The 25,251-nt window shown below is 44.1% G+C and overlaps 3 protein-coding genes across 11 annotated transcripts in view; 2 read left to right on the top strand and 1 right to left on the bottom strand.

Annotated features, from left to right (window-relative positions):
• dctn1b (dynactin 1b) overlaps window positions 1-9,091 on the top strand; it is a 34,073-nt gene extending 24,982 nt beyond the window's left edge. For 3 of the 7 annotated variants that reach the window (XM_042072392.1, XM_042072393.1, XM_042072390.1), the window contains 12 exons: window positions 1,139-1,300; window positions 1,571-1,702; window positions 2,178-2,303; window positions 2,459-2,601; window positions 3,832-3,998; window positions 4,170-4,181; window positions 4,339-4,362; window positions 4,788-4,900; window positions 5,598-5,778; window positions 6,288-6,361; window positions 6,516-6,605; window positions 6,850-9,091. In XM_042072392.1, the coding sequence (XP_041928326.1) occupies window positions 1,139-1,300; window positions 1,571-1,702; window positions 2,178-2,303; window positions 2,459-2,601; window positions 3,832-3,998; window positions 4,170-4,181; window positions 4,339-4,362; window positions 4,788-4,900; window positions 5,598-5,778; window positions 6,288-6,361; window positions 6,516-6,605; window positions 6,850-6,987 (1,362 nt within the window). In that variant the 3' untranslated portion in view covers window positions 6,988-9,091. The remainder of the gene's footprint in view (window positions 1-1,138; window positions 1,301-1,570; window positions 1,703-2,177; window positions 2,304-2,458; window positions 2,602-3,831; window positions 3,999-4,169; window positions 4,182-4,338; window positions 4,363-4,787; window positions 4,901-5,597; window positions 5,779-6,287; window positions 6,362-6,515; window positions 6,606-6,849) is intronic. The other 4 variants (XM_042072394.1, XM_042072396.1, XM_042072391.1 and 1 more) reach the window with 3 other exon arrangements.
• Window positions 9,092-9,551: 460 nt separating this feature from the next.
• On the bottom strand, window positions 9,552-14,101 carry adprs (ADP-ribosylserine hydrolase). The gene is made up of 6 exons (XM_042072477.1): window positions 13,733-14,101; window positions 13,304-13,400; window positions 12,600-12,807; window positions 11,658-11,845; window positions 11,097-11,197; window positions 9,552-10,634 (listed from the first exon to the last, which is right to left on the bottom strand). Exons 1-6 carry the CDS (start codon window positions 13,917-13,919, stop codon window positions 10,255-10,257), a joined length of 1,161 nt encoding a protein of 386 aa, XP_041928411.1. The 5' UTR covers window positions 13,920-14,101; the 3' UTR covers window positions 9,552-10,254.
• Window positions 14,102-15,632: 1,531 nt separating this feature from the next.
• The window catches only part of si:ch211-266o15.1 (zinc finger MYM-type protein 4), a 40,983-nt gene continuing 31,364 nt past the window's right edge, over window positions 15,633-25,251 (top strand). The window contains exons 1-8 of one of the 3 annotated variants that reach the window (XM_042072386.1): window positions 15,633-16,049; window positions 16,860-16,920; window positions 17,228-17,584; window positions 21,166-21,312; window positions 21,951-22,000; window positions 22,287-22,490; window positions 24,141-24,222; window positions 24,674-25,037. In XM_042072386.1, the coding sequence (XP_041928320.1) occupies window positions 16,026-16,049; window positions 16,860-16,920; window positions 17,228-17,584; window positions 21,166-21,312; window positions 21,951-22,000; window positions 22,287-22,490; window positions 24,141-24,222; window positions 24,674-25,037 (1,289 nt within the window). In that variant the 5' untranslated portion in view covers window positions 15,633-16,025. Of the gene's footprint in view, window positions 16,050-16,859; window positions 16,921-17,227; window positions 17,585-21,165; window positions 21,313-21,639; window positions 21,897-21,928; window positions 22,001-22,286; window positions 22,491-24,140; window positions 24,223-24,673; window positions 25,038-25,251 lie in introns of those variants that run through there. The other 2 variants (XM_042072387.1, XM_042072388.1) reach the window with 2 other exon arrangements.

The following is a 25,251-nucleotide window of genomic DNA, read 5'->3' as shown; positions in this document are numbered from 1 at the left end:
AATGTACACAAAGGTCTAACATAAAGTAGATAGCAGAAAACATCAATTGACAGGATGCTGTCAACCTTCATAAAGGTACATTCTGGACAAACTAGTCCTCTCAGGCAAATCAGATTCATTTCTCAAATCCAGTTTTTAACCTTGTTAGTTATGTCCTTATGATGTATGCTATGTTTTATAAGACATATCACGAGTGAAATGAACGGTCAATGTCATTGCCGAGGATTTCTGCTTTGGATCTACGGTTGACCAATGACAGCATCAGTATGCAGATTCCAACTGTGGTCCTTTACAACCTCATAAGGGTATGAACCAAGAGTACTAAATCAAACTTGGAGTTGAGACAATTCTTCAGAAAGATGCAGATGCTGTGGGGCAGTCGTGGCCAACTGGTTAGGGCTTTGGGCTTGTAACCGGAGGGTTGCTGGTTCGATCCCCGACCAGTAGGAACGGCTGAAGTGCCCTTGAGCAAGGCACCTAACCCCTCACTGCTCCCCAAGCGCCGCTGTAGCAAGGCAGCTCACTGCGCCGGGTTAGTGTGTGCTTCACTTCACTGTGTGCTCTGTGTGTTCACTAATTCACGGATGGGATAAATCTGCATGCAGGGAACAAATTCTTCTAAATGCAGGGAACAAATTCCTTGTATACGCAAGTATACTTGGCAGAGAAACCTGATTTACATTTACATAAGCCAGATAACGTGTCAGCTGCAGCAGCCAGTAGCAGTGTGTGGACTGGAGAGATAGATCACAATTCCTGAAATGAGGAAGAAGATATAAAGTTAGTTTTAAACCATTTTAAGACCATGAGGGGATTTCTTTTTCATGTAAAAAAACGACTATATACAGAGAACAGATTTAATAGTGTAATAAACTGCTGGACTCTGCCGTGCCGTTGTACAGAGGTGACTAACCTATCTACACGTGTTGCTGTGGTAACGACATAGGCTATTCTAGTAAATTCCATCACCTCCTACACTCCGGATTGGTGTTGTTTTTGTGTATTGCATTTTGAGTGACTGCGGTCCAGACTTTCAAAAATCAATTTGTATACAGTCTAAATATGAGAGACGCATGTGCTTTGTTATGGTTTGCTGTGTCCTGGTTTGCTGAGTCATGCCTGTGGGGTTTGTGTGCAGGTGTCAGAGACACTGTCTGAGTGCAGGAAGCAGTTGACCTGGGTGGTGGCCGTGCTACAGGAAGTAGCAGCAGCAGGCGCACAGCTGATTGGTCCCCTTAGCGAACAGGAAGGGCTCTCCGCTATCAAAGTGGAGGATATGGCCTTCAAAGCAGCAGAGCAGGTACTTACTTAATAAAGATTTACACGCACACAAACACACAAATACACAAATACACAAAACATATGCAAGTACACACACACACACACACACACACACACACACACACACACACACCATATTAACTGCCAGTGTAAAGAAACAACAAATATGCATCCTAAGCAGTACCTTCTCCAGCATGTAACATGTCTGCCTTTTCTCTGCATGTGTGTGTGTGTGTGTGTGTGTGTGTGTGTGTGTGTGTGTGTGTGTACATCTGTATCTGTCTGACAGATCTTTGGAAGTCAGGGAATAAACCCACATGAGTGTCTGCGCCAGTCATGCAGCGTTGTTATAGCAACCATGAACAAAATGGCCACGGCCATGCAGGAGGGAGAGTACGATGCTGAGAAACCACAGACTGGGGTAAGGAGAACACACACACACACACACACACACACACACACAGACCGGGGTAAGGAGAACACACACACACACACACACACACACACACACACGCACGCACGCACGCACGCACGCACGCACGCACGCACGCACGCACACACACACGCACGCACGCACGCACGCACGCACGCACGCACGCACGCACGCACGCACGCACACACACACACACACGCACACACACACACACACACACACACACACTAAGACCAAAGCAGTGTTGACTGTTCAGTGTTTTAGTCCTGCAAGTTAAAATATTAACTGCTATATTATGACAAATTAATTTGGCCAATGAATTTGGCATATTCATGTTGATAACTTTATCTTTTAAGATCCAAGATATATTTTCAAGAATGATGCATTTGCAAGATACACATTTTTCCTCATCTGTGTCTTCTTTGCTATTATTTTTCTGGTGGTTCTGTTTGTCCCATGTCAGACACCACCCGTAGCTATACGTGCTGCCGCTCTGAGGGCGGAGTTTACTGATGCTGAGGGCCGTGGCCTGAAGCTGGAGGACAGAGAGACGGTCATTAAGGAGCTGAAGAAATCACTCAAGATCAAGGTAGACTCATAAACACACACACACACACACACACACAGTATTAAAAAACAAGCTAACTGCAGTGTCTTCCATTTGAGTGTGATTGAGGCAAGTTACTGTGCTATTTAAGTGTGTATGAACAGTGTTTGTATGTACACGTGTGTGTGTGATTCTAGGGAGAGGAACTGAGCGAGGCGAGTGTTCGTCTTAGTTTGCTGGAGAAGAAGCTGGACAGCTCGTCTAAAGACGCGGACGAGCGTGTGGAGAAGATCCAGACTCAACTGGACGAGACACTCGCTGTGCTGAAAAAGAAAGAGAAGTAAATGGAAGTGTCCTTACATGTGTGTGTGTGTGTGTGTGTGTGTGTGTGTGTGTGTGTGTGTGTTTATGTAGTGTGTAATTTAGTCTTAGTCTTGTGTCAAATGCCCTTTTTAGCCTTTGTCACATTTAGTCATTCAAATATCATTTTTGTTAGTCAAGTTTTAGTCGACTAAAAGACTGGTCATTTTAGCCTAGTTTTAGTGAAAAGATTTTTGTCTTTTTTTTTAATAACAAATTATTTCTGATTACCATTTCAGTTAAATAGTGTTTCACACATCATATCTACTGGGCTTCCCTTCAGTTGTAATTACTCATTCTGACTTTCTGTCAGTCAGTAGGCTACGTTTACATGTACAGTTAAGTCGAGCTACAGTTATAGCTCAGCAAGGGGATTTGACTGGACCACTGTCATTATCTTTGTTTATTACATGACAAAGGAAAAACCCTTTTGTTGTACGAATGTCTTACTCCACTACTTTAGATGGCGATACTGTATGTGCCCAAACACCACACATTCTCCAAACTTTCCATATTAGCTTCATTAGCTTACTTGCTAGCAAACTTTGCATCATTAGTGTAACTATTTAAATAGTTGACATTACTTGTCGAAAAATGGACATTCTGGGGGATGTTAATTCATATATGTATGAGCGAAGGTGCAACTTATGATTATGTCACATTGTGGCATAAGGCTTAAATAGTTCGCTATTGTTCGCTATAAATAGTTCGCCCCTTCTTGTTCCATGTAGTTTCGTGTTGCAGCCACATGGTCGCAGCAACAGCACAAAGCCAAGCCTACAGGAAAGCTGCGCATGAACTCATTTGGAATATTTTGAAGGCGTAACAGCTGGATATTCTGTGTCCTCATTTTGTAGATGGAAATTAAGAAAGAATTTATCTTAGTTTTTGTTTCATGCAAAACATTTGAGTCTCATCTTTTTTTGTTGACAGTAATGCATGTTAATATAGTCTCAGTCAGTGTTTCAGGACATTGATGCAGTCCGTCATCGTCTCATCTTATTAGTCATGGAAAAAAAAGGTTGTTGACGAACATATTTCTACATATATCTGACGAAATTAACACTATGTGTCTGTGTGTGTGTGTGTACCAATGGCTTTAGAAAAGGACTGTTTCCATTGTAATTGGTGTTTATAATATATGTCTCTAATGTAAAATGTGTGTTTGTGTGTGTGTGTGTGTGTGTGTGTGTGTGTGTTTGTTTTTTAGGGAGTTTGAAGAGACCATGGATGCTCTGCAGGCTGACATTGACCAGCTGGAGTCAGAAAAGGCGGAGCTAAAACAGCGCATCAACAGCCAATCAAAGATGACCATTGAGGGGTTGAGAGGAAGTCCCAACTCTGGCATCGCCTCTATTGTCACTGGCATCACAGGAGGTGAGACGGGCTGTGTGAGTGTGTGTATGTGTGTGAGTTTATGTGAAGTTTCTGTAGGATTACTTGAGATTCATTTTGGAAATCATGACTCTGAATACAGTACATATCTCTGACAATCAATCTACAATGTGTTCTAACTCTGCCTCACTGTCTTATGCCCAAAACCCACAGAGGAACAGAAAGGTATTTTTTTGTTTAATGACTGTCTTTTCTCTTCATCATAGTTTACCACACGTTTATCACTTCATCATTACCTCTCTTTCTCTCTCTCTCTGTCTGTCTTCTGTTTGTTTCTCCTGTCTTGTCTCTTGTCCTTGCATGCTGCTTTTCTCATACTCAGAGGCTGGAGTTGTCTATTCCCCGGGTAGGCTTTGAGGAGAGCTGCTCTGTCTCTCTCTCTCAGGAATCACTCTATCTGCATGTGTGTGTGTGTGTGTGTGTGTGTGTGTGTGTGTGTGTGTGTGTGTGTGTGTGTGTGTGTGTGTTGTGTCGTGTTTGTATTGTCTTTCAACTGCTTGTGGATGGTCTGAAGATTTAAACATTTCACTTTAGGGATGTTTTTCACTAGTTCTCCTTTCTTAATATGTGCGGTGGTTTAGTTGTTTATGTATGTTATTTGTGTGTTGGTACAGGTTATTGCATGCTCCTGGGTGAGTGTGTGTGTGTGTGTGCATGTGTGTGTGTGTGTGTGTGTGTGTGTGAGTGTGTGCGTGTGTGCGTGTGTGTGTGTGTGTGTGTGTGTGTGTGTATGTTTCCACATGTGTGTAATGTGTGTGTGTTTCTCTTTAGGTGTGTGTCCAGGCGTTGGAATGCAGGTGGTTGACTCTCCTCTGCTGATGCAGCAGATCGCCGCTCAGAGACTCAGTATTAAGCATCTAAAGAATGAGAACAACAGACTCAAGGTACTTTGACTATAAAACAAAAAGCAAAAATCAAACAATGCCAGGGGCGCACATTAAGCTGTGTCACAGCAAAGGCGTACATGAGTATCTATTACATTATTATTACATTACATTTAGCAGACACTTCTTGACCAAAGTGACTTACATATGTCATTACAAGGGATCACATTGTCCCCGGAGCAACTTGGGGTTAAGTGCCTTGCTCAAGGGCACAACGGTGGAAGCCGGGAATTGAACCGACAACTTTCAGGCTGCACGCTACAGCCCAGCTCTTAACCACTACACTACCACCCCCAAGTATCTAGATCTCAGCCAAAACATATTATTACAATTTGTTAACTAAACTTTTTCAAAAAATTTTTCAAGATTGTATTCAGATAGTTTCATGATATCATCACACTTGGTTCGATGGTGTTTTAAGCCCCCACCGTTGACTTCAAGGCAGCGCAGCGACCATCGACTTCAAGGCACCTAACCCTAATCCTAACCCTAGCCCTAACCCTAGCCCTAACCCTTGCTAAACCCTAGTGCCTTCCATGCAGCGCTTCCTGGAAGACGACGTTGGGGGCTTAAAACACCATAAAACGCACGCTTGACAGTGACATTGGACATTTTCTCATATTTTGCAGTAAATTGTCAGTAAAATCTGTGCCTGATGTGTGTGTGTGTGTGTGTGTGTGTGTGTGTGTGATCACAGGCGGAGAGGATGCGTGCCCAGCTTGCGGCGCTGCCCCCCCTGTGTGTGCCCCGTCTGCCAGCGCGGGGGGGCAGTGAGGTCCAGTCAGGGGCGCTCTACCGCAAGACCCAGCAGCTGCTGGAGACACTGCTGCAGATGAGCGCCAACGTCAGGGTGGTGGACATCACCGGCAAGTCACCAGGTGAGACAGTCACACACACACACACACACACACACATGCACATGCACACACACACATGCACAGACACACACACACAAACACACATGCACACACACATGCACAGACACACACACACACACACACACACACACACACACACACACACACACACACATGCACACACATGCACAGACAGACACACACATAAACACACAAACACACACATGCACAGACAGACACACACAAACACACACATGCACAGACAGACACACACAAGCACAGACAGACACACACACAAACACACACACACACACACACACACACACACACACACACACACACACACACATGCACAGACAGACACACACAAACACACACATGCACACACACACACACACACACACACACACACACACACACACTACATACTGTGTGGACAAGATACACTTGCTGAATTGTTGTTGACATCTCTCTCTCTCTATCTATCTATCTCTCTCTCTCTCTCTCTCTCTCTCCATATGTGTGTGTAGTAAGCCCAGGTGCCCAGTTGTTAGAGCAGACAGCCAGACTACAGTCCTTGAGTGAAACTCTAGACCGTCTGAAGGTAAGTCATGTTATAATGTAGCAATGTAGGTTTGTAAGCCCAGATGCAGCCAAGTTCTGCATTTTGTACAATGCACCCTATTTATCTGGCCTTTTCATCATGCCCCCCCTCACCCCCCCCCCCCCCCCCCCCACCACCCCTCTCTCTCTCTCAGGATGAGGTAGCTGAGCATGTGGTGACTCAGAAGCCTGGGGCGCGTGTCTCATCTGACTTTGCCACTTTCCCTTGCACCTCCTTCGTGAAGGTAATGTATGAGGAAGACTGATAGCCATATGACCTATCGCTGTCCGCCTACTATAGACCCTTCCAACTGCATAAACAAACGTTTAAGCATTTCAGAAAACAACATTTAGCTACATTTTTGAAGAGCATTACACTAAAGTCCGATTTATTTTCATTTCACAAAGTATCTTCCCTCTAGGACCAGATTGAAAGGGTCTATACTTAGACACCAATGATTGACATGGCACCTTCTGTTCTCTCTCTAGGCTAAGGAGGAGAGGAGAGGTGAGACTGTTCTGGTTGGTCGAGTGATGGTTCCGTGTACCCGAGGCCAGGAGACAGTGCACCGCCTTGTCCTATCACAGCCTGAGTTACACAGAGTTCACCGCCTACTTCTGACTTAGACCCACCCACTGCTTGGCCAAACACTCCTGCTTGTGCTTTCGACGAAAGGTTCTGCCCATTCCATGACAGGGTTGCCGATGCTGACCATCCGTCTGTCCATCATCACAATGACAGGAAGTGACCTCACAAGAATTCTGCTTTCATAAAAGTAGACTTTTACCAGTTTAGTGCACATGACGTTGGCCTAAAAAATAACCAAACAAAATAACACAGACCTGAAGTGAGTTGCCTTCAATTACAAGCTCTGAGGGTTTTGTAGGGCTCTGTAGAATGTAAGGCTACATTTCTGGCCTCAGCAAAGGGCCCTGTTTGAGCCTACTGGTTTTTATATGACATTGGTTGTAAATGTAAACAGTTCTGGACAGTGAAATCTGGATTGTATCTGCATCTATAGAGAAATCCCAGGCCGTTCACAGCATCCATCATTTCAGTGATACCAACTGACATTACTGGTACATCATTCACAAGCACAAGGTCACCTTGTGAAGATGTCGTCATGGCTACACTGGCAACCCTTCTCTCCATCCAGCCATGCTATTGCTAGTCATTGTTATGCTAAACTCCTCGCTGCATCTCCCTGCTCCTGGATTCTCTGCATGTCATACTAACACCAATAGAGAGCAGTGGGGACTCAACTTACTCAACTGACAAGTATCATAACCTCCTGCCATAATTTGGTAGAGAAGTCCTGCTATCTTCATTTACTCTACAAACTAGCACAGCCAATTCGTCAAATAAGTTAATTGCCTTCAAACAGACATACCCTTTAAGCATGAACACCGTAGACAAGGCACAATGGAGATATTTCTCAATGGAATGATTAGAAATGTAGTGGATGGTTTGCAATCCTGGCCTATCCCCTTATTCTCTTACTCATTCTGAACCTTCATTAAGCATGTTACGAGCCAACACCACATTGTCCTAATTCAGCACGCACGCACACACCAATGCGCACTCAATAGTACCGTCAAATGATCTCAACAGTACACAAGCACATGATTAGGCTATAATACAGAAAGGCAGCTTAGGCCAAAGGTGTGTTCCTCAATAACCTGCTGTGTGTGCTTTGTGTCTGTGCCGTTGCTGGTTGTGTGTTTTAGTTACTGCTCAAGTGCCATAGATTCGTTATTGGTTCACCAGTTCTTACAAATGGAACAACACAAGAACAAAATGAAATGCACAACATGCAAAAAAAGGAGAGGGTCTCAAAGGGGTTCTGGAATGGAACTCAGAATGGTTCTAGAACTGGGTGACATTTCAAGGCCATGTGCTTGGCTCCCCAGAGATACTGGGTTTGAGCACAATGCAGAGGTTAAACGGCTAGGGTCAGGAAGTTAGTATTTCATGTACATCTTTTCTCCAATTAGCTAATCAACACAACAGTGACGAGGTAGAGCTAATGATTAAGGTCTTCTGCTAGCTAGCTGTATAACTGGAGCAAATGCTTAAGCAGGTCTTGCTTTCTGACCCTCCTGGAATTCACCTCTGTATTGATGGATGTATACTGAAATGGATGTAGTTGTATCCCTCCCACTTGACGCTTTGCTATGACAACTGCTGTCAACAGAGCCTGGTGTACCAAGTGCCACAGGAAAAAAAAGGCTTCAAGTTCGCAGATTTTTCTGTCATTCTGATTCTGCAACTGAGATTGTCATTGAAAAGTCTGCCCCCTTTTGGCCAGTGGTCAGTTGACAGCAGTGGTCAGTGGTGTGCCTTTTGTCGTTATCGGTTGATTCAAGCGCATAGTGAGTGTTTCCTCTGTGGCATAATCTGTTACGTAACTAAGGATGTCATTCCTAAACTTAGAACATATCGTGGGATATGCTTTACTCCTCACCCTTTTGGAAGTGAGGTGATCTGCTGTTCAGAGTGTGTTCCCCTGCTACGGAACAGAACAAAGCCTCATGTGTCTCTGTTGGAGATGTTTATTTGAACAAGTCTTATGTGTAGTAAGTTGGACTGTGTAGTCCCCGAGATGTGTATTTATTGTGTACTTACAGAGTTGCTTATGAAAGTGTTAATGTTGAGAAAGTGCTTTACCTGGTCTATCAACAAGTACTCTGCAGAACTGATTATATAACAATAAATGTAGTACAAACACTGGGAAGCCTCTTGTTCATTTCATTAACGAACACATGCTGATGTCGTTTGCTGACTGCATGAATGTGTGTGTGTCTAACTTGCATAAGAAATGTCTGAGTATCAGTGTAACTCTGCATTGTCCAGAATGTGTTGTGTCATGTGTTTCATTCACGCTGGTGCACACACTGGTGTCGTTTGTCAACTGCACGAATAAGGGTCCAATAGTTATAACATCTCACATTGCAAAGTGCTCAAATGTAGGTCCAGCAGTTACATTTCTTCTACTACTACAACTTCCTTTTCAGGGACTTGCAAGGATTGGATGGTGGGATATGCTTGTGTAGGTGTTCAAATGGCTAGCTTTTTAGACACTGTAGCACAAGTGCTTGACACACCCAACACCTGCATAGAATTTATAAGAGAGCTGTAGGGTGCAGAAATAATAATATTTTAGAAATAATCACACAGGTATAACAACATATTTGCAGATAATTTAATTATCTTTATTTTATTGTAAATTTTCTCTGGGCATACACAATAATAACAACAGCTTCACATCAAAAGTTTTAATTTGAATGTCAGAGGCATTTGCACAAAATCAGTGTAGTGCAAAAATAAGGTGTTTGTGTGTGTGCGGCATGGTTAGCTGGTTATCCCCACCCTGTGTGTGTGTGTGTGTGTGTGTGTGTGTGTGTAACTTGCATAAGAAATGTTTGAGTATCAGTTAGGGCTTTCAGACATACGTGTAAGACCGGAGGTTCTGCGGATGTTAAACGGTTGGGCCGTTGGGTGTAACTCTGCATTGTCCAGAATGTGTCATGTGCCTATGTTGTACATGTGTGGTGTGTAGCATGTCATGTTGTTCTTGTGTATGTTAATTGAGGTTTGTTGGCGTATGTGTATGTGTGCGCATGCGTGTTGGTGTTCAAACACTTTGCATAAACAGGGGGACATCTTTGTTTTGTATGTATGTGTGTTTTGTATGTATGTGTGTGTGTGTGTGTCTGTGTGCGCACATTTGGGTCCTTAGATAAGGTCTGAATGTATACATATAAATGTAAAGTGAATCACTGTCCAAACAGTCACTCTGCAAGGAGATGTTTGTGTTCGTCGTGTGTGTGTGTGTGTGTGTGTGTGTGTGTGTGTGTGTTCATACTGCGCATGTGTATTTGGAGTATCCCTGTTCACTCTGGGGGTTGAGGCTCCGAGCTGCCACCACTGCGCGAGTGCATCTGGCTGTTGCCGGAGCCCAGTAACCCTGCGTCGCCTTCGGGGGGCGCCCTGTGGTACATGCTGTGCAGTCTCTGTGCCAGCATGTCGGCCTCCTCCGAGCCCTCGCAGCACCGCTGCCACGCCTGCGGGATGGCCTCGATCCCGTAGTGCGCCCCGGCGATGGCGCCCGCCATGCACGCAATGGTGTCCGTGTCGCCTCCCAGGGCCAGGCTGTAGGCCAGTGTCCTCTCCAGGCCACCATACTTCTCGGGGAGGCCCTCGCGGGGCTCCAGGCAGTGAAGCACGCAGAAGATGGCCGTGGGGACAGAGTGGAGGGCAGCAATACCGTTTCCTGACCACAGAGATGGAAGAGGGACCGGTCAGAGGTTTACTTACAATCTATTGACACATTACTGTGACATTAACGGCTGCTGTAGCATATAGATAATCTGACAGGGGGCTATACATGATACTAATATATAAAAAATGACAATCTCTTGATTTGACTAATACTTGGCAACTGGAGCAGTCCCCAACAGGCAAACCATTATCAGGCCAAAGAATATCATGCACTCATATCTTGTCCCTTTTATAAGGAATTCAATTTGCCTTTAAATTTCTTTAAACTGAACAGTCTGGACTGTCTCTTCTCACACCTACTGTACGTGTGTTGTTGAGGAAGTGGATTTAGCATAAGGCTGTGCATTATGACTAATATAGCACTGGCATAATCTCACCAGAGCCATAATCCCACCACCCAGATATGATGCTGGATTAACCCTTGATTTGGCCTTCACTCTGCTGCTTTACTGACCGAGTTCAGAGATGACCTCCTCGATGCTCACTTTGTTCCTCTCCATTAACTCTTTCACCCGATGCAAACGAGCACAAAATGGAAACTCCGATTCATTCAGCCTGAAACAAGACACATGTGTCACTTACATTCATGACCTTCACCAAAAGCCTAATCAGAATTTACTCTACGAATCCATCTTAATTTAGGTATAGTTTGAGTAGAACAGTTGATTATAGTGTTTTTTATTATATCTGCAATATGGTTTAGCTACCCCTCAGACATACAGTACAATTGGGGCAGCCGTGGCCTACTGGTTAGCGATTCGGACTTGTAACCGGAGGGTTGCCGTTTCGAACCTCGACCAGTAGGCACGTCTGAAGTGCCCTTGAGGAAGGCACCTAACCCCTCACTGCCCCCCGAGCAGTGTGTGCTTCACTTCACTGTGTGCTGAGTGTGATTCACGGATTGGGATAAATGCAGGGATCAAAAGAGTATATATACTTATAATCAACACTTTTGGAAAGATCACAGGTCAAGGTCCCTTGAGTGTAACTGCACAAAACCGTAGATCACACTCACACTCTGGCGTCACTGCGGGTCGACTCATCCTTCTCCAGCTCCTCCATCTCAGTGATGAGTGTGTTGAGGAAGTCCTGGGGGAGTGCTAGCGCCCCCTGCAGGGACAGGTGCACAGCCAGAGCCTGGAGGATGGCTCCGTTGTACCCCAGAGAGCAGGAGTGGGTCAGCATGGCCCCTAGACGAGCATACTGCCACGGCAGCACAGACAGGAGACAACAGACAACAGAGGGAGGGGGAGGAGGAGGTGGTTAAGGTTAAGATGTTTCAAGAAGGTTAAGATGTTTCAGTCAATTGAAAAGAAAGGGTTCTGTGTTGGGCATCACTTTTGCTTTTTCTTGTGGATTTTTTTTTGCTTTATTTTGTCTGAGATTAGAGACGGTTGAGATATTACACAGATAGACACAGTGTAGCTTTGGTTCGATGCTTGATTTTAGAATATGAGAGACATAAACATACATTTAGCTGATAATGAAAATAAAAACAGAATAACTGGTCACCCAAAACAGTTCTCCCTGAGAACTGAAACTTCAACTAACATGAAGTATGCTCTAATATTACAGATGGTAATAAATATTAAGCATGCATTTAATGTAGCTTTATTTGTGCATGCTAAAAGGTGTTATAGGTCAGTTCGCCAGGACTAAAAGCCTAAATCTAATCCTGGATTTAGATACATAGAGCACAACAAAAATAAAGCAGTCACGATTCAGGTTTATGTACAATATTTGTATTTTCTCCGGATGCCAACCTTTTCTAAAATGTCATTTTGGAGACTAGGTTTAAAAAAGAAATATCAAATGAATGAACAAAAAACAGGTAAAGGGCTAGGGTGAACTGTGTCATATCACTATAGCCTTTGGTATGTCTAATATGTATGTCTAATATGTATGTGTGTGTGTGTGTGTGTGTGTGTGTGTGTGTGTGTGTGTGTGTGTGTCTCACCCTCTGGATGTCTACTCGCTCTCGGAAGGCGAGGGCAAAGGGCGCTGCCCTCATGGCGCCCCCATTGCCGAAGGATCCACGTCCCCCAAACTGAGCGCGTGCAGGCTGGAAGACGTCGCTGAGTTGCGGAGACGCCAGCTTCTTGAGGACCTGTATGACGCCGGCGCCATAGCCCCGGCCAGGAGCCAAGTTGTACTCCTTAGCAAACCTGGAACAGAGGTTTACAGAAAGAGGAGGTTGCTTGACATGTACACACATACTTATATTCTACACATAGGTTACACACACACACACACAAACACAATATTTACTTCCAATACACCCAATGAGCAATCATAAACAATAGTGTAACTGTTAGGATGACAAGAAAAAAACAATGGAACATCTATACATTCTATAATTGTGTTTTGTATGAAGGGTATTTTAAGAAAGGCTATTTTAAATTGTTAACTGAACTGAATTGACACGTACAAATAAAACCCCGCCAACTTAAGTCAGCCTGTGATAAAAGAGTTGGTAAGGAACTGGTATGCCCACACTGCTGCTGTTGAAAAGGTTCCATGTTGGACATACATAGTATAGTAGGCCTACAGATAAACTTTACGTCTGTGATTGACTTAGGCTTATTCGTGCCGAGTTCTGACTGATATTTCCATCAGATTTACGTATGGGCTACTATAAATCAAACAGTGATTGTGTTTTACCTTCTGGCCATATCCTGCTCATCAAACCCTGCCCTGGTCAGCAGGGAATGAGCCACGCAGCGAGTCATGGCAGTGTCATCACTGTACTGCAATATGCCTGTAAACAGAAGAATTCAACCCAAACAACGTTACTCAAGAGGGTATAGGCTACCACAAAACGCAACGTCTGCTGAAGTGTGTTTTGTCGTTAACATCAGTGATTATTTTATCAGGATTATGATTTTGAGTAGGCCTATTTGCACTTGTTAGTTCGATCTACACATTGTAAGAAAAACAGGAGATTAAATCGTAATCTTTTTTCATAGTGAAAGGGAGCTCTCAGGCGTACCCTAGCCTACATAACAGTACGCCGTATATTGACTAATTTCCCATACATAGCCTACAAAAACAATTGAGCGTTGCTCCAAAATACTGTTTCCATGAACTCACAATCGCCACGAGTTTCGTCCTCCAAACCTTCCAGATGCTGCAGAACTCGATCCAAAGGTACCTCTTCAGTCCCTTCGAACTCTCCGCCGATGCAGTCTCCCAGAACTGCACCGACCAGGGCACCGCGAAATCGGCATAAAGAAGCAGGACCCCCTGCGGCTGTAACCAGGCGCGCCGCTGCGGTCATTGTTCACTTACAACCAACGAACACTGATCTGTATTTTCATACAGTAATCGGTTTCAGATATTATTGTGGTAGCTAGTGCACAATCGAGACAATCAACTGACATTTGTGAATCTCTTCCTGTTCAAATTGTGTTGTCACTGTTTGACCCTGTGTTGCTACCACAATGACTAGAATGTAGTGGCAACAAAAAAGTAGTGCTAAAAAGTACCTGCAACGAACGACTTTGAACGAATGGTGAACAACTATTTGGTTTATAAAGGTTATTCACTAAAACCATCTCCTGAACTATGCCTTGTAAAAAAAAGGTCTTAGTAGATCTACGATGCATAATTGTGGATTTGCATAAAGCCGGAAAGGGTTACAGTAGCCTAATGCATCTTTTCTGTAGGCCAAGATGACTGCACGCCCAGCACACAAAAAAACCTTAACAAACAAAACTAACTTAAAAAAAAGCTGAACTATGCTTGCCTAACGATGCTGATCTATGCTTCTGTAATACGCAGTTGTACATTTTTATAGCCAGATGAATAGTGCTTGCCATGGGGACCAGTTTTGTCTGGCCGCTGCTATTCTTAGTTTTACGGTTTACATAGACTCAGTCACCTCATTCAAAGCCCAAAGCAGAGCACATTTTTCATGACCAATTAACATTGAAAAACATTTAGGTTCACTTTGTTGATTTAGGTTCATTTAGGTTCAACTTTCATGTTGATTAGGAAATAAAAAATTACCAGTGAGAGAGCACAACATATTTAGTCCAACTATGAACCACTTTTTTGTTTTGAGCTGACACACACACGCTCGCGCGCGCACACACACTCACCCAGGAGCATGCAATAACCTGGAGTAAACCTGGTGTAAAACGCTTCAAGTACCTGGCAACTACGTCGGGTGGGACGGCCCTGAACAGCCCAGTAGAGATGTGCTTCCTATAACAACTGAGATAGTGGTCTTCCACAGCTTTATCATTAGTCAATGAATATCTTCATCCATAAGAATCTGGTTCAGAGCAGTCACAAAAGGAGAGGAACAGATTGAAGCCAACAGTAGGCTATGGGCACGACTCCCCTTCAAGCTCCCCTGCCCTCCCTTCAGGACTACCTCCACAAGAACCAGGAGTTGGGCAGAGAGAAAAAATATATATAAAAAAAATTCACCGAGGATCCCTCACGCCCTGGACACAACATAACCTTGTAAACGTCACCAGAAACAGGAACAGCAGATGAATGAATAGCTGGCAATATCCATCTACCTACCCTGTAGCCTGCAACCTGCTCCATCTCGGAATAGCATACAGTAGCCTACATTCTTAGGCCTATATGCTACATTACTGTTGCTTGTATGGTCACATTGCACTTAATGTAAGTTGTTGTCTTGTAAACAGTATTTGTGTATGATATGTCTTCAATAGATCTGTATATTGTTTATATATCTTTAATATAGTATACATTGTATATTGTAGTCTGGTTCTTTTGTCTATAGGCTACTGGCAGAGTGACATAATAACCACATTTCTTGTATGTAAACTCTTTGACACCTGATTCTGCAGTCGTTAAAATGACATTACTGTCGGCTATTCAATATTTAATAGGCTATGTAACATCTTATGATGACAATGTTCCGTTGTTTACCTCCTAGACGCGAGATGGCAGTACAACACTGGGCCGATACCGTATCGGGACTCAGAGAAAGAATAGAGGGAACCCTGTCTCCGCTGTGTTCGCGCGGGGACGTCTGTTGTGGACCATGGATAGAAAGGCCCCGCGATTCTCTCCGCGAAACATGCATGACATACAGACATAGGCCTTTAAAGTGATCGAAACGGGTTTCCACTTATTGCAGGGCCACAACATATAGATCGATTCTACAGTTTCCTTATTAAGTGAGGTACAAAGATAATTGTATTGTTGTTCCTAGCAAGTTAGCTAACACATTTCCAGCTAACGTTACAGTGCAACCAGGGGCGCGCGTCAGCATCCTTGGCTCATTTCAGTAAAAGTGGATTTGGATAAATGCATTCAATGAACGTTCTCTTACAATCAAGACACTTCTTAATGGTCGTTATACTTTGTTGAGCCGTACGAGTCGGTCACCTGCACTGTAAACATGGCGGATTCCGACAAAGATGAGGTGAGCGTCTCTCCACGGTTAACATTAACCTTTTCTTCCACAATAATGACTATTGTTACCCTTAATGGCTGCTATGTATGGAGAGGATCTCTGCTCATATTGCTCATTAGACAGGGTGTGCGATCATAGGTTTCTGGTCTATCATACAGTATCTCACAAAACTGAGTACACCTCACATTTGTGTAAATATTTTAGTATATATTTTCATGAGACAACACTGAAGAAATTACACTTTGCTACAATTTAAAGTAGTCAGTGTACAGCTTGTATAAAAGTTCTCCTCAAAATAACTCAAACACACAGCCATTACTGTCTAAACCGCTGTCAACAAAAGTGACTACACCCCTAAGTGAAAATGTCCAAATTGGGCCCAATTAGCCATTTTCCCTCCCTGGTGTCATGTGACTTGTTAGTGTTACAAGATCTCAGATATGAATGGGGAGCAGGTGTGTTAAAATTGGTGTTATTGCTCTCACACTGGTCACTGGAAGTTCAACATGGCCTCTGAGAATCTGAAAAAAATAAATAGTTGCTCTATATAAAGATGGCCTAGGATAAGAAAATTGGCAACACCCTGAAACTGAGCTGCAGCACGGTGGCCACTCTGAACCGGCCTCGCCATGGTCGACCAAAGAAGGTCAGCTCAGCGTCATATCCAGAGGTAGTCTTTGGAAAATAGATGTACGACGAGATTGAAGGGGTCGAGGGTCAGCATATGCATACTGTGCATGTATTGTATTCCAGTGACCGTTTCCCTCTGCACAGAATGTTAAGTGATTTTGCATATCTCATGGTTCCCTGTCTTTACAGAATGGAGACTTTGTAGCACAAGCATTTACCGAAAACTCACCGCCATCACCGGTCTCTGCAGGTACATCCAGACTTCTTTCACTGTCTCATTGTTCATGTACCCACATGTATAATCCACGATTATGGACTCTAGAGTGTCTATTTAGGCAAATTACTTTTCTTCAAAGAAACAAAATATTTGTAGAGTATATGCATATTAAAGCCTTTATGTGAAAGCATTTTTTGCTTATAATCAAAAATTTGCTTATAATCAAACATTTTATTCAATATGTCCAGGTCTCACAGTTGAGGTTTAGGCTACTTTCTCTTTGCTGAGTTTTGAGTGTATACAAACCAGTGCAAGAACAGGATTTTGGGGTTTGTGACAGGTGAGGATGTGCACATGGCGTCAGACGACGGGGAGGGTGACGGAGAGACGGCCGGACCCTCCGCCCTCGCAGAGTGGAGCGAGGAGGAGAGGACGCAGGGTGCGAGCGGAGGCATGGCGGGGGAGGATGGGGATGAACTGGACGGGGTCCCCGTGTTCGGGGTGGACCAGGACCCCTGGGACTTGGACGCGCCGTCGCTGGGCGAGCCGTACCCCGACACCTCCAATACAGGGTCCGACTCGCGGATGATTGGGCTGGGAGAAGAGCCGGAGCAGCCAGAGCAGCGCGGGCTGGACGAGGGGTCCGAAGTGGACAGCCACACAGAGCAAGGAGCACCCGTCGTAGGGGAAGATGGAGGTGAGGAATGAAGCTGGCAGTTCAACTCGCCAAAAAAAAAAAAACATAAAACTAGACTGGCTAGCATCAGACCAATTATCAGTGAAGGTTTTAAATGTTTAATAATTTCCAGTGGTCGTTTCTTCAGTCGTTTAATACGGACATGATCAGCCAAGCCATCGGTTGAGCACAAAACTGCCTCAACAGTGCTCCTATATGGTGGTCGTTGTATAAAGTCCCACAAGCGCTTGTGATTGGTTCCTTCGACTGGGGATGAAACCAGTTGCAATGGGAGAGAAACCAGACGGATCTGCCAGAGCACATTCAAAGAGCTTGCAGGTTCACCTGGCTGCCAGGCTTACAAAAAACAGTTTTGAGAGTGTTGTGATAAAACCACATCCAAGAGAGCTGCTGTTGACCACAAAGTTTAATTCACAAGTACCTCAAAAGGGACACAGCCTGACAAAGTCTAGCCAAATACCACTGAGCAGTAGAGTGAATCAAGATAACCCGTTCCCCATGAGAAGGTGCGCACGATCTGACCTCGGAGTTGTGATGCTCCGTCTTTTATGCTAGAAGTGGGGTTCAGGGGCCTCCTATTTACTATACGTCACATGTCCAATCAGAAATCAGGGTTAGTCCCCTTCACAGGCGATTGCCATGTTGACAAACCAATCAGAGCCCTTGTCAGAAAGCCAATTTATCATATTGGTGCAAATTCCTGCTGTTTTTACCATAAAAATAATGTATGGCAAAAGTTGGTCTCAAGGTCACGGTTTTGTTGATTAATGTTACTTGGATGTGTGGGTTTTCCCAGAGGGGTATTTCACAAAACCTAGATAAGGGATTAAGCTGGGATTTTTTGCTTATCCTGGATGAATTTAGTCTTGACTTGGTTTCACAAAAGAGATAGCACATAAGTTACCAGGGGGATTTATTCTCTGCACCTAGCCTGGTCGTCACAACCAGGCTAACAGCCAAGCTAAGTCAATTCTAATGGTAATGTTGTCTTATTGGTTCAGCCAGTTGCGCCATAGCTGGGGCCTTTATTCCATTTATATACTATTTGCTAAATATATTTGCTCACAAAACAAAACAGATTGTCGGCCTACTACCATATGGTTATTATTTTAATTGTGATAGCCTTAGAATTGTTAACATAGGCCTAGGTACTCGTTGTTTGCTTCTTTTGTTGATAGACGTTTGATGAAGCCTAGCCTACTGTAGGTGATTGGAAGTGGAGGGGCAAGTTTTCGGGTATATCATACTATGTTCATCGTCGTCTTAATTGTGTGCTGAGACAAGAAAGAACTCACACGTGGGTGCATACGTAAATTTGCATTCAGTTGGTCTACCACGCCTACTCCTGCGGTTTTACAGAATTAGCCATGATTCCCCATTCCAAAACGGACAACTTTACTTCATTGTTAGTCTAGATCAAAAGCGGGTGTTCACTTTGTGTGAATGACAAAATTGTCGCATCTTTTCTATTCCAACCGTGAGTTCTTTGGGGCAGAAACGAGAAAGCGCACACATCTTGAATTACTTACATCTGGCTTGACATAGTTGCTCCTACTCATCTTGGATTGGCGTTAGTGAAACGAGTTTAGCTAGGATGACCAGACAACGCTGTCAAACCTCGTTTTATCACTTATCTTGAATGTCTTAATTCTGACTTCGTGAAATACCCCTCTGGCGTCCAATAATTAATCATATCGGCTTGTGTTATGGGGACGCTTTCCTAAGTGCTTTCTATGTGTTTCAGTGACACTTTCCCAGTGTCCAGTAGGATCAGGTTATGTTTGGGGTGTGTGCAAAAAGTGTCATAATGGGCAAGTTGCAGCACACAGGTGAGTGCATGAACCAAGGTGAATAGAACGAGTTCTACTGCAGAGTGGCAGATAGGCCTCTTCATGGAAAATTACCACAACAGTGTGTGGTTTTGAGGTGAATAGTTTGTGAATAGTCCCTTAGTTATGGACAATCTTGCATCATTCTTTGACTTAAAGGCTACATTTACACAGTCTGGACATTTCCTGTCATTTTCAACTTGCACGTAGTTGAAATGCCTGTAGTCTTATATCTTTTCACATTTACATTGTACGTAATGTTGCCTTCACGTTCGCAACTGGCCGTAAAATGAAAATGAAGGTGGAAGCTTGAATAAGGGCTCTCGGCTTTCTTTTTCCACCATAAAATAAAACCAGCAGACGTCAAGATACTTCGGAATAGAAAGTAAACAACTTGCCACTGAAATAGCCTAATTAGGCAAGCTTGTATTATTTTGTGCATGTGCAGCACTGTCTGCATGTTTGCTTCCATTTTGGTGAACAAAATCCCTCTGGTGTGAGATTGCATTTTTGGTTTAGATTTTGGTTGGGTCAGGTTGTCTCAAGGACCCAAGATGTAAGCAGGCAGTTCTAAAAAAATCCTAAAGAAATATAGACAAAAAATCTGAACTGTCCATCAAGGCCTGCCAGTGTAAATGCAGCCAAAGTTCTAATCATTGTGTGCTGTCCATTGTCATTAGTGTTGCAGCAGCTGATTAGTGACCTGAGAAGACCTTGGGGCCACAAAGCAGAAGTTACGGTTCCCACACACAGTTGCATGCAGAGCAGTGCTGGAGACGCATCCTGTCCACTTTAAATGAGTCATCCGTTGCCGAACTGAATTGTGGGTCCGTTGCGTCGCGTTGCTCCCGTCGCTCACGTGGAAAAAGGTCAACTTTTGCTGCACCAACAGACAACAGAAGGCAGCAGCCAATCAAATTACGGTTATACTTCAAGTCATTTGCATAGCTACCGTCGGGAACACCCACTGGCATGCGTTGATGGAACACAACTGTGTGTGGGAGCCGTAGGTCATGTTTCTGTTTTGCTGAATAACTGCAAAGTCTCACAACACTGACATTAACTAAACAAAATGATGAAACAAAAATAATGGGAATTCTTTGGAACTCCCAAGGGAAAGCATATGCCATGAGTGGTAAATGAACCATTTCAAATGAACAACTTCAGGAGCAACACAAAGGCAGATGCGAAGTTGGAACAATACAAATGAATGACAGCAACACAATGAAAATGTCACCCTATGTCAACTACATTAGTAGTCAAGTACATTAGTCATATCTGTTGTAGATACATAAGTATAAGTATATATACACACTCTTTTGATCCCGTGAGGGAAATTTGGTCTCTGCATTCATCCCAATCCGTGAATTAGTGAAACACACAGTGAGGTGAAGCACACAATCCCGGCGCAGTGAGCTGCCTGCAACAACAGCGGCGCTCGGGGACCAGTGAGGGGTCTAGGTGCCTTGCTCAAGGGCACTTCAGCCGTGCCTACTGGTCGGGGTTCGAACCGGCAACCCTCCGGTTACAAGTCCGAAGAACTAACCAGTAGGCCACGGCTGCCCACTGGGTGGGTGATGTGGGTAGGAGAGAAGAACAGAAAAATGTCAATAGTTTAACAGCCTAGTCTCTCTGAATCATATTATCTTAGCATATTTGCAGCGGTACTAGCTCACTCAGACAATGCACTCTTACCATTACCATGTCCACCACTGAATCTGAGCTGAAACTTGTCTTGCCTTGCTGGAGCAGGTTTGAGTCACCACACAGGACTGTCCCCCATGGCCGGCGATGAGGGCAAGTTCGGGCACACAGAGGCGGCCGGCCTAGAGGCGAGGACGGAGGCAGATGAGATGCGCTCCTCTCCTACACCCACACTCCCAGCTGAGCCAACTCCAGGTTAGACGCAGCAAGCCGCTCTATTGAGAATGGGGCATAGTGGCTAAGAAAAGTGTCTCATATCGTAAAAAAAAAAAAATGAATTCAGTAGAATCATACTGCAGACAACCAATTAAGCGTAAATATTAAAATAAACACGATGTGAACCAATGAGGTCTGCTCAAACTGAATGTAGGGACAACACTGATTCCTATGTGATAGGACAGAAGGTTATTATAAGGGTAGCTTATTTGAGGCTAATTGTTTCCAGGCCTATTAACTTTATATCTAATAGTCTGCAGGTGAATCTCATTGGTTAATTGGTAGCCACACCTACTCTTTCCCTTAAGGGTTAGATGTTTGGATTGGAAGGAAGTTCCTTTAATCCTAGTTGCTTTGTGAATTAGAAATGAGTTTTGTTCATGTTTGGATACTTTCACTTTTTTTCCAGTGGTTTTAAGATTTAGCCACTCCATTATAAATACCTTTCAGTATTTTATGTCCCTGTCAGCAGACAGTTCAGATGTGTCCATTTATTAGCCCATTTTTTTTCACCATCTTGGATCAACCTGTACTGTGGGTAAAGCTGTCCCACGCTCAGCCCAGTTTCCAGTTGTGTACTAAATGTGATCTCTAGTGTCCATCACTTTGCATTACAGAAGAAGACCAGCACCAGTCAGAAAGCCCAGAGGCACTCTCCCAAACAGAGGTATGGACAAAAGAAAATGTCAAATTTACTAAACAATTAGTTATCTCATTCTGACAAATCTTGGTACTATTTTATTTTGTCTGTAGGATCACTTTCAGACAGTCACAGTCATAACATGCTCATACAATCACAATATTACCACTTTGTTTTTATTCCTTTTGAATCAATTCTTTTCAAGTTTATCTTATGACACACATGTGAGGGGAAGCCAAATAATGATCAAATCTTTTAAAGTCTTTAAAAAAAAAAAGAAAAGTCACCAATTTCCTTCTTGAACCACTTTCAGAACGCAGCTCTTGTCCAGCCTTCCTCTCCGCGGCCCTCCACCAGTGCCATGGAGCCTTTGGGCGTCGGGGAGCCGGAGTCGGGGCTGCTCCCCAGCCTGCCCCTGCTCAGCATCAAGGACGAGCCCATCGACGAGGGCTACAACACCGCGCTGCAGCCCCAGGCCTCCGCCAGCCGCATCAAGGAGGAGCTGGACCAGCTCGAGGTGAGTGCCTGATTCTGAGAGACCAGAGGGCGATGCTACGAAGCGCTGTCACTGCTTATCGAACGTAGGTAACTGCAGGCGTAACCACTGATCACAAAAGACGCATATCCATGTTTTTTTCAGTTAATGTGACACCTATCTGATTTTTTCATGACCGTGAACAGCAAGTCACATGGAATCTGACCTTGTCAATTGATCCTAAATCAGGTAGCCGACAGGTCTCATTTTTTGCAATGCGACAGTCATGTCGGAATTCATGTGAAATTCATTTCAAGCAAAAGTTGATGTGTCATTACCAGACTGTTTGAAAGCACATCAAATGTCAAAGAAAAATGAAGCTAAAATGAGCTAAAGACTAAACCAATGAAGCAGTCAAGAACATGTTCACTGAAAATGACCTGTTGATTTGGACAGATATCATCTGCTCACTAATTTGCTTGTTTACTGCTCATCAGCTTACAGCCTAAATGATACTTACTGTTTGTGTTTACTTCTGTGAGGTAGCCAGCTGTGTTGATCATTCACGTGTGCGGGTCAGTTCAGTGCCGTCATCAGTCACACTAGTAGTGGACGCAGTCTAATATTGACCCAGGGGCCGTCATCAGTCACACTAGTGGTGGACACAGTCTAATACCCAGGATAATACCCAGGATAATACCCAGGATAATACCCAGGATAATACCCAAGGGTCAATAACCCTTGACCCAGGGTTCGTACGGGTGCTTGAATTCCTTGAAAATGCTTGAATTTTGAAAAGTGCTAGAATTTTGGATAAAGTGCTTGAAAATGCTTGGAGCTGTAACTGTATTTCTTTCTAAACAATTAGCTATCTGACAGAATAGTTAGCTTATTAGATGCAGAAATGAGAGAGAGAGTCGTAGAGTTTAAAATGAAACCTGCTCCGCCTGGTCCTCACTTGCGCCTCTGCTTGTGTGACTGATCTGCCAGTCTGCCTACATGTGTGACCCCATTCCCCTAAAGAGGATACTGTACTGGCATGTTTCAAAATACCACTGTAGAGAATGCCTTTGTGGTAACAAGGGTGTGAGATACAAATGTCAAGTGTTTCTTTGACATTTATGAGAAATTATGAATATTAAAGGCACGCTATGCAAGATTTTCATCTTTATGAAGCCAATTTGATGGTAAACAAACTTGTAATAGGCGAATCGTTCACCTAGCATAGCTATACAGCATATAGACGTAGCGAGTCCCTACCGAGAAAACCAGCCATGCAACTTCCAAGAGTGGCACCCGCCAAAACTCGTGAGAATCTGAAACATTACCTTGTCAGTAGATATAGCTCTTTGGAGATAGTTTTTGCCTTTTGTTAATCCTTCACCTCCACAACAAAAGCATTTGCATTGTGTACAGGGGGGATAAGTCGCAAGAAGTTTGCTATTTACAAAAGCAGCGTAACATATAAATACATCGTGACTCTAAAGGGAGCTCTAAACTCGCCAAAAATACCTAAACCTGCATAGTATACCTTTAAGGAATTAGTTTTGTTTTGAATTTGGAGGATTTCGCTCTTTATGGACATAGCTGGGTTAAACAGAATGTGTGGGGCAGGGTGGGGAGGCCGAGTGCCAGGCCTTCAGTGTGTGATAGAACTCTGGGAAATCACCTGGACTCTGTGTGTGTTTGCAGGAATTTGGGTCGTCTTGCAGCACAGAGCAGCTTCGCATCAGTGCTGTGTTCTCTGTGAGTGGAAGTTCCAACAACTCTGCTGGTAAGAGGGAATTCGTGGGTTAAAAGGGGTATGTTCACATGGTCAGGAATAGGGGCTGACTGGTACTGGTCTTTTGATAGCCGGGGCTGATGTCTGAACATTTTGGATTGTTATATTTTTATCTGAATTCTTGAATTAAAAACAAAAAAGTGGTATGTGTAATATCCTGACATACTGTACTGTATGCCCCACTGTCTTTTTAAAAAAAAAAGCCTCTGCCATGGCTTACATTTTTTCCCACAAAAGTGCTCCGTTGGTCAAGACAGACCACGTTATCTAACCTCAAACCGGAGAGGGGAGAGGTTGCAGACCCTAACATTAGATTTAGAGTTAAACTAGACAGAAATGTAGATGCAGAGGATAAAATCTTGAGACTGCAATTAAGTGACGGGAAAAGTTGTCTGTTGGGTGACCGGAAATGACCTGTCTCATTTTGTACCCTCTCCCACAGCTCCCGTTCCATTGCCCCAGCCCTCGATGTTGGCACCCCCTCGGACGGCCCCAGCACCTGCCCCTGCCCCTGCGCCTGCGCCTGCGCCCCCACCGATTCCTCCGCTCCAACCCACCGCCCTGATGATCCGCTGCTCCGGCTGCTCCAAGGTGCTGCAGAGGGGTCAGACGGCCTTCCAGCGCAAAGGCTCCAACCAGCTCTTCTGCTCCACGCCGTGCCTCACGGGAGCCTCACTGCCCCCCGTTGCGCATCCTGTCGCACCCCCTGTCCCCCCGCCGCCCATCAACCTGCCACCTGTCCAATATGCTGTGCCCTCTCCCCCTGGTCAGCCCACACGGAAGAAGTTCTGCTGCAACTGTCACAAGTGGGTATCTACCCAAATAGTCCAGTGAGATGAGAAATGCACTTTTTAAAATGTCTGAAAGGCCTGTATGTGAAGTACACTTTCTGGTGAAGTGTTGTTACTTATTTATGTTGATGTTTTTATCATTCAATAGCAGTTGATTTAAAAGCTGTTGAAATTGAGTAAATGAAGAAGGCAGTTTAATGTTCACTTCTTTAAAGAAGTAGAGTAATTT

The sequence above is a fragment of the Alosa sapidissima genome, chromosome 19, assembly GCF_018492685.1.
Source record: "Alosa sapidissima isolate fAloSap1 chromosome 19, fAloSap1.pri, whole genome shotgun sequence".
Lineage (NCBI taxonomy): Eukaryota > Metazoa > Chordata > Actinopteri > Clupeiformes > Clupeidae > Alosa > Alosa sapidissima.
This window is presented reverse-complemented; position numbering and strand designations above follow the sequence as displayed.

Excerpts from the sequence above, each read along its gene's own strand:
- adprs (XM_042072477.1), bottom strand. The coding sequence starts at position 13,919 with ATGACCGCAGCGGCGCGCCTGGTTACAGCCGCAGGGGGTCCTGCTTCT. Across the intron at positions 11,846-12,599 it reads AGCGAGTAGACATCCAGAGG|TATGCTCGTCTAGGGGCCAT; the intron begins GTGAGACACACA and ends CTGCCGTGGCAG. Across the intron at positions 10,635-11,096 it reads GGAGGTCATCTCTGAACTCG|GAAACGGTATTGCTGCCCTC; the intron begins GTCAGTAAAGCA and ends CTCTGTGGTCAG.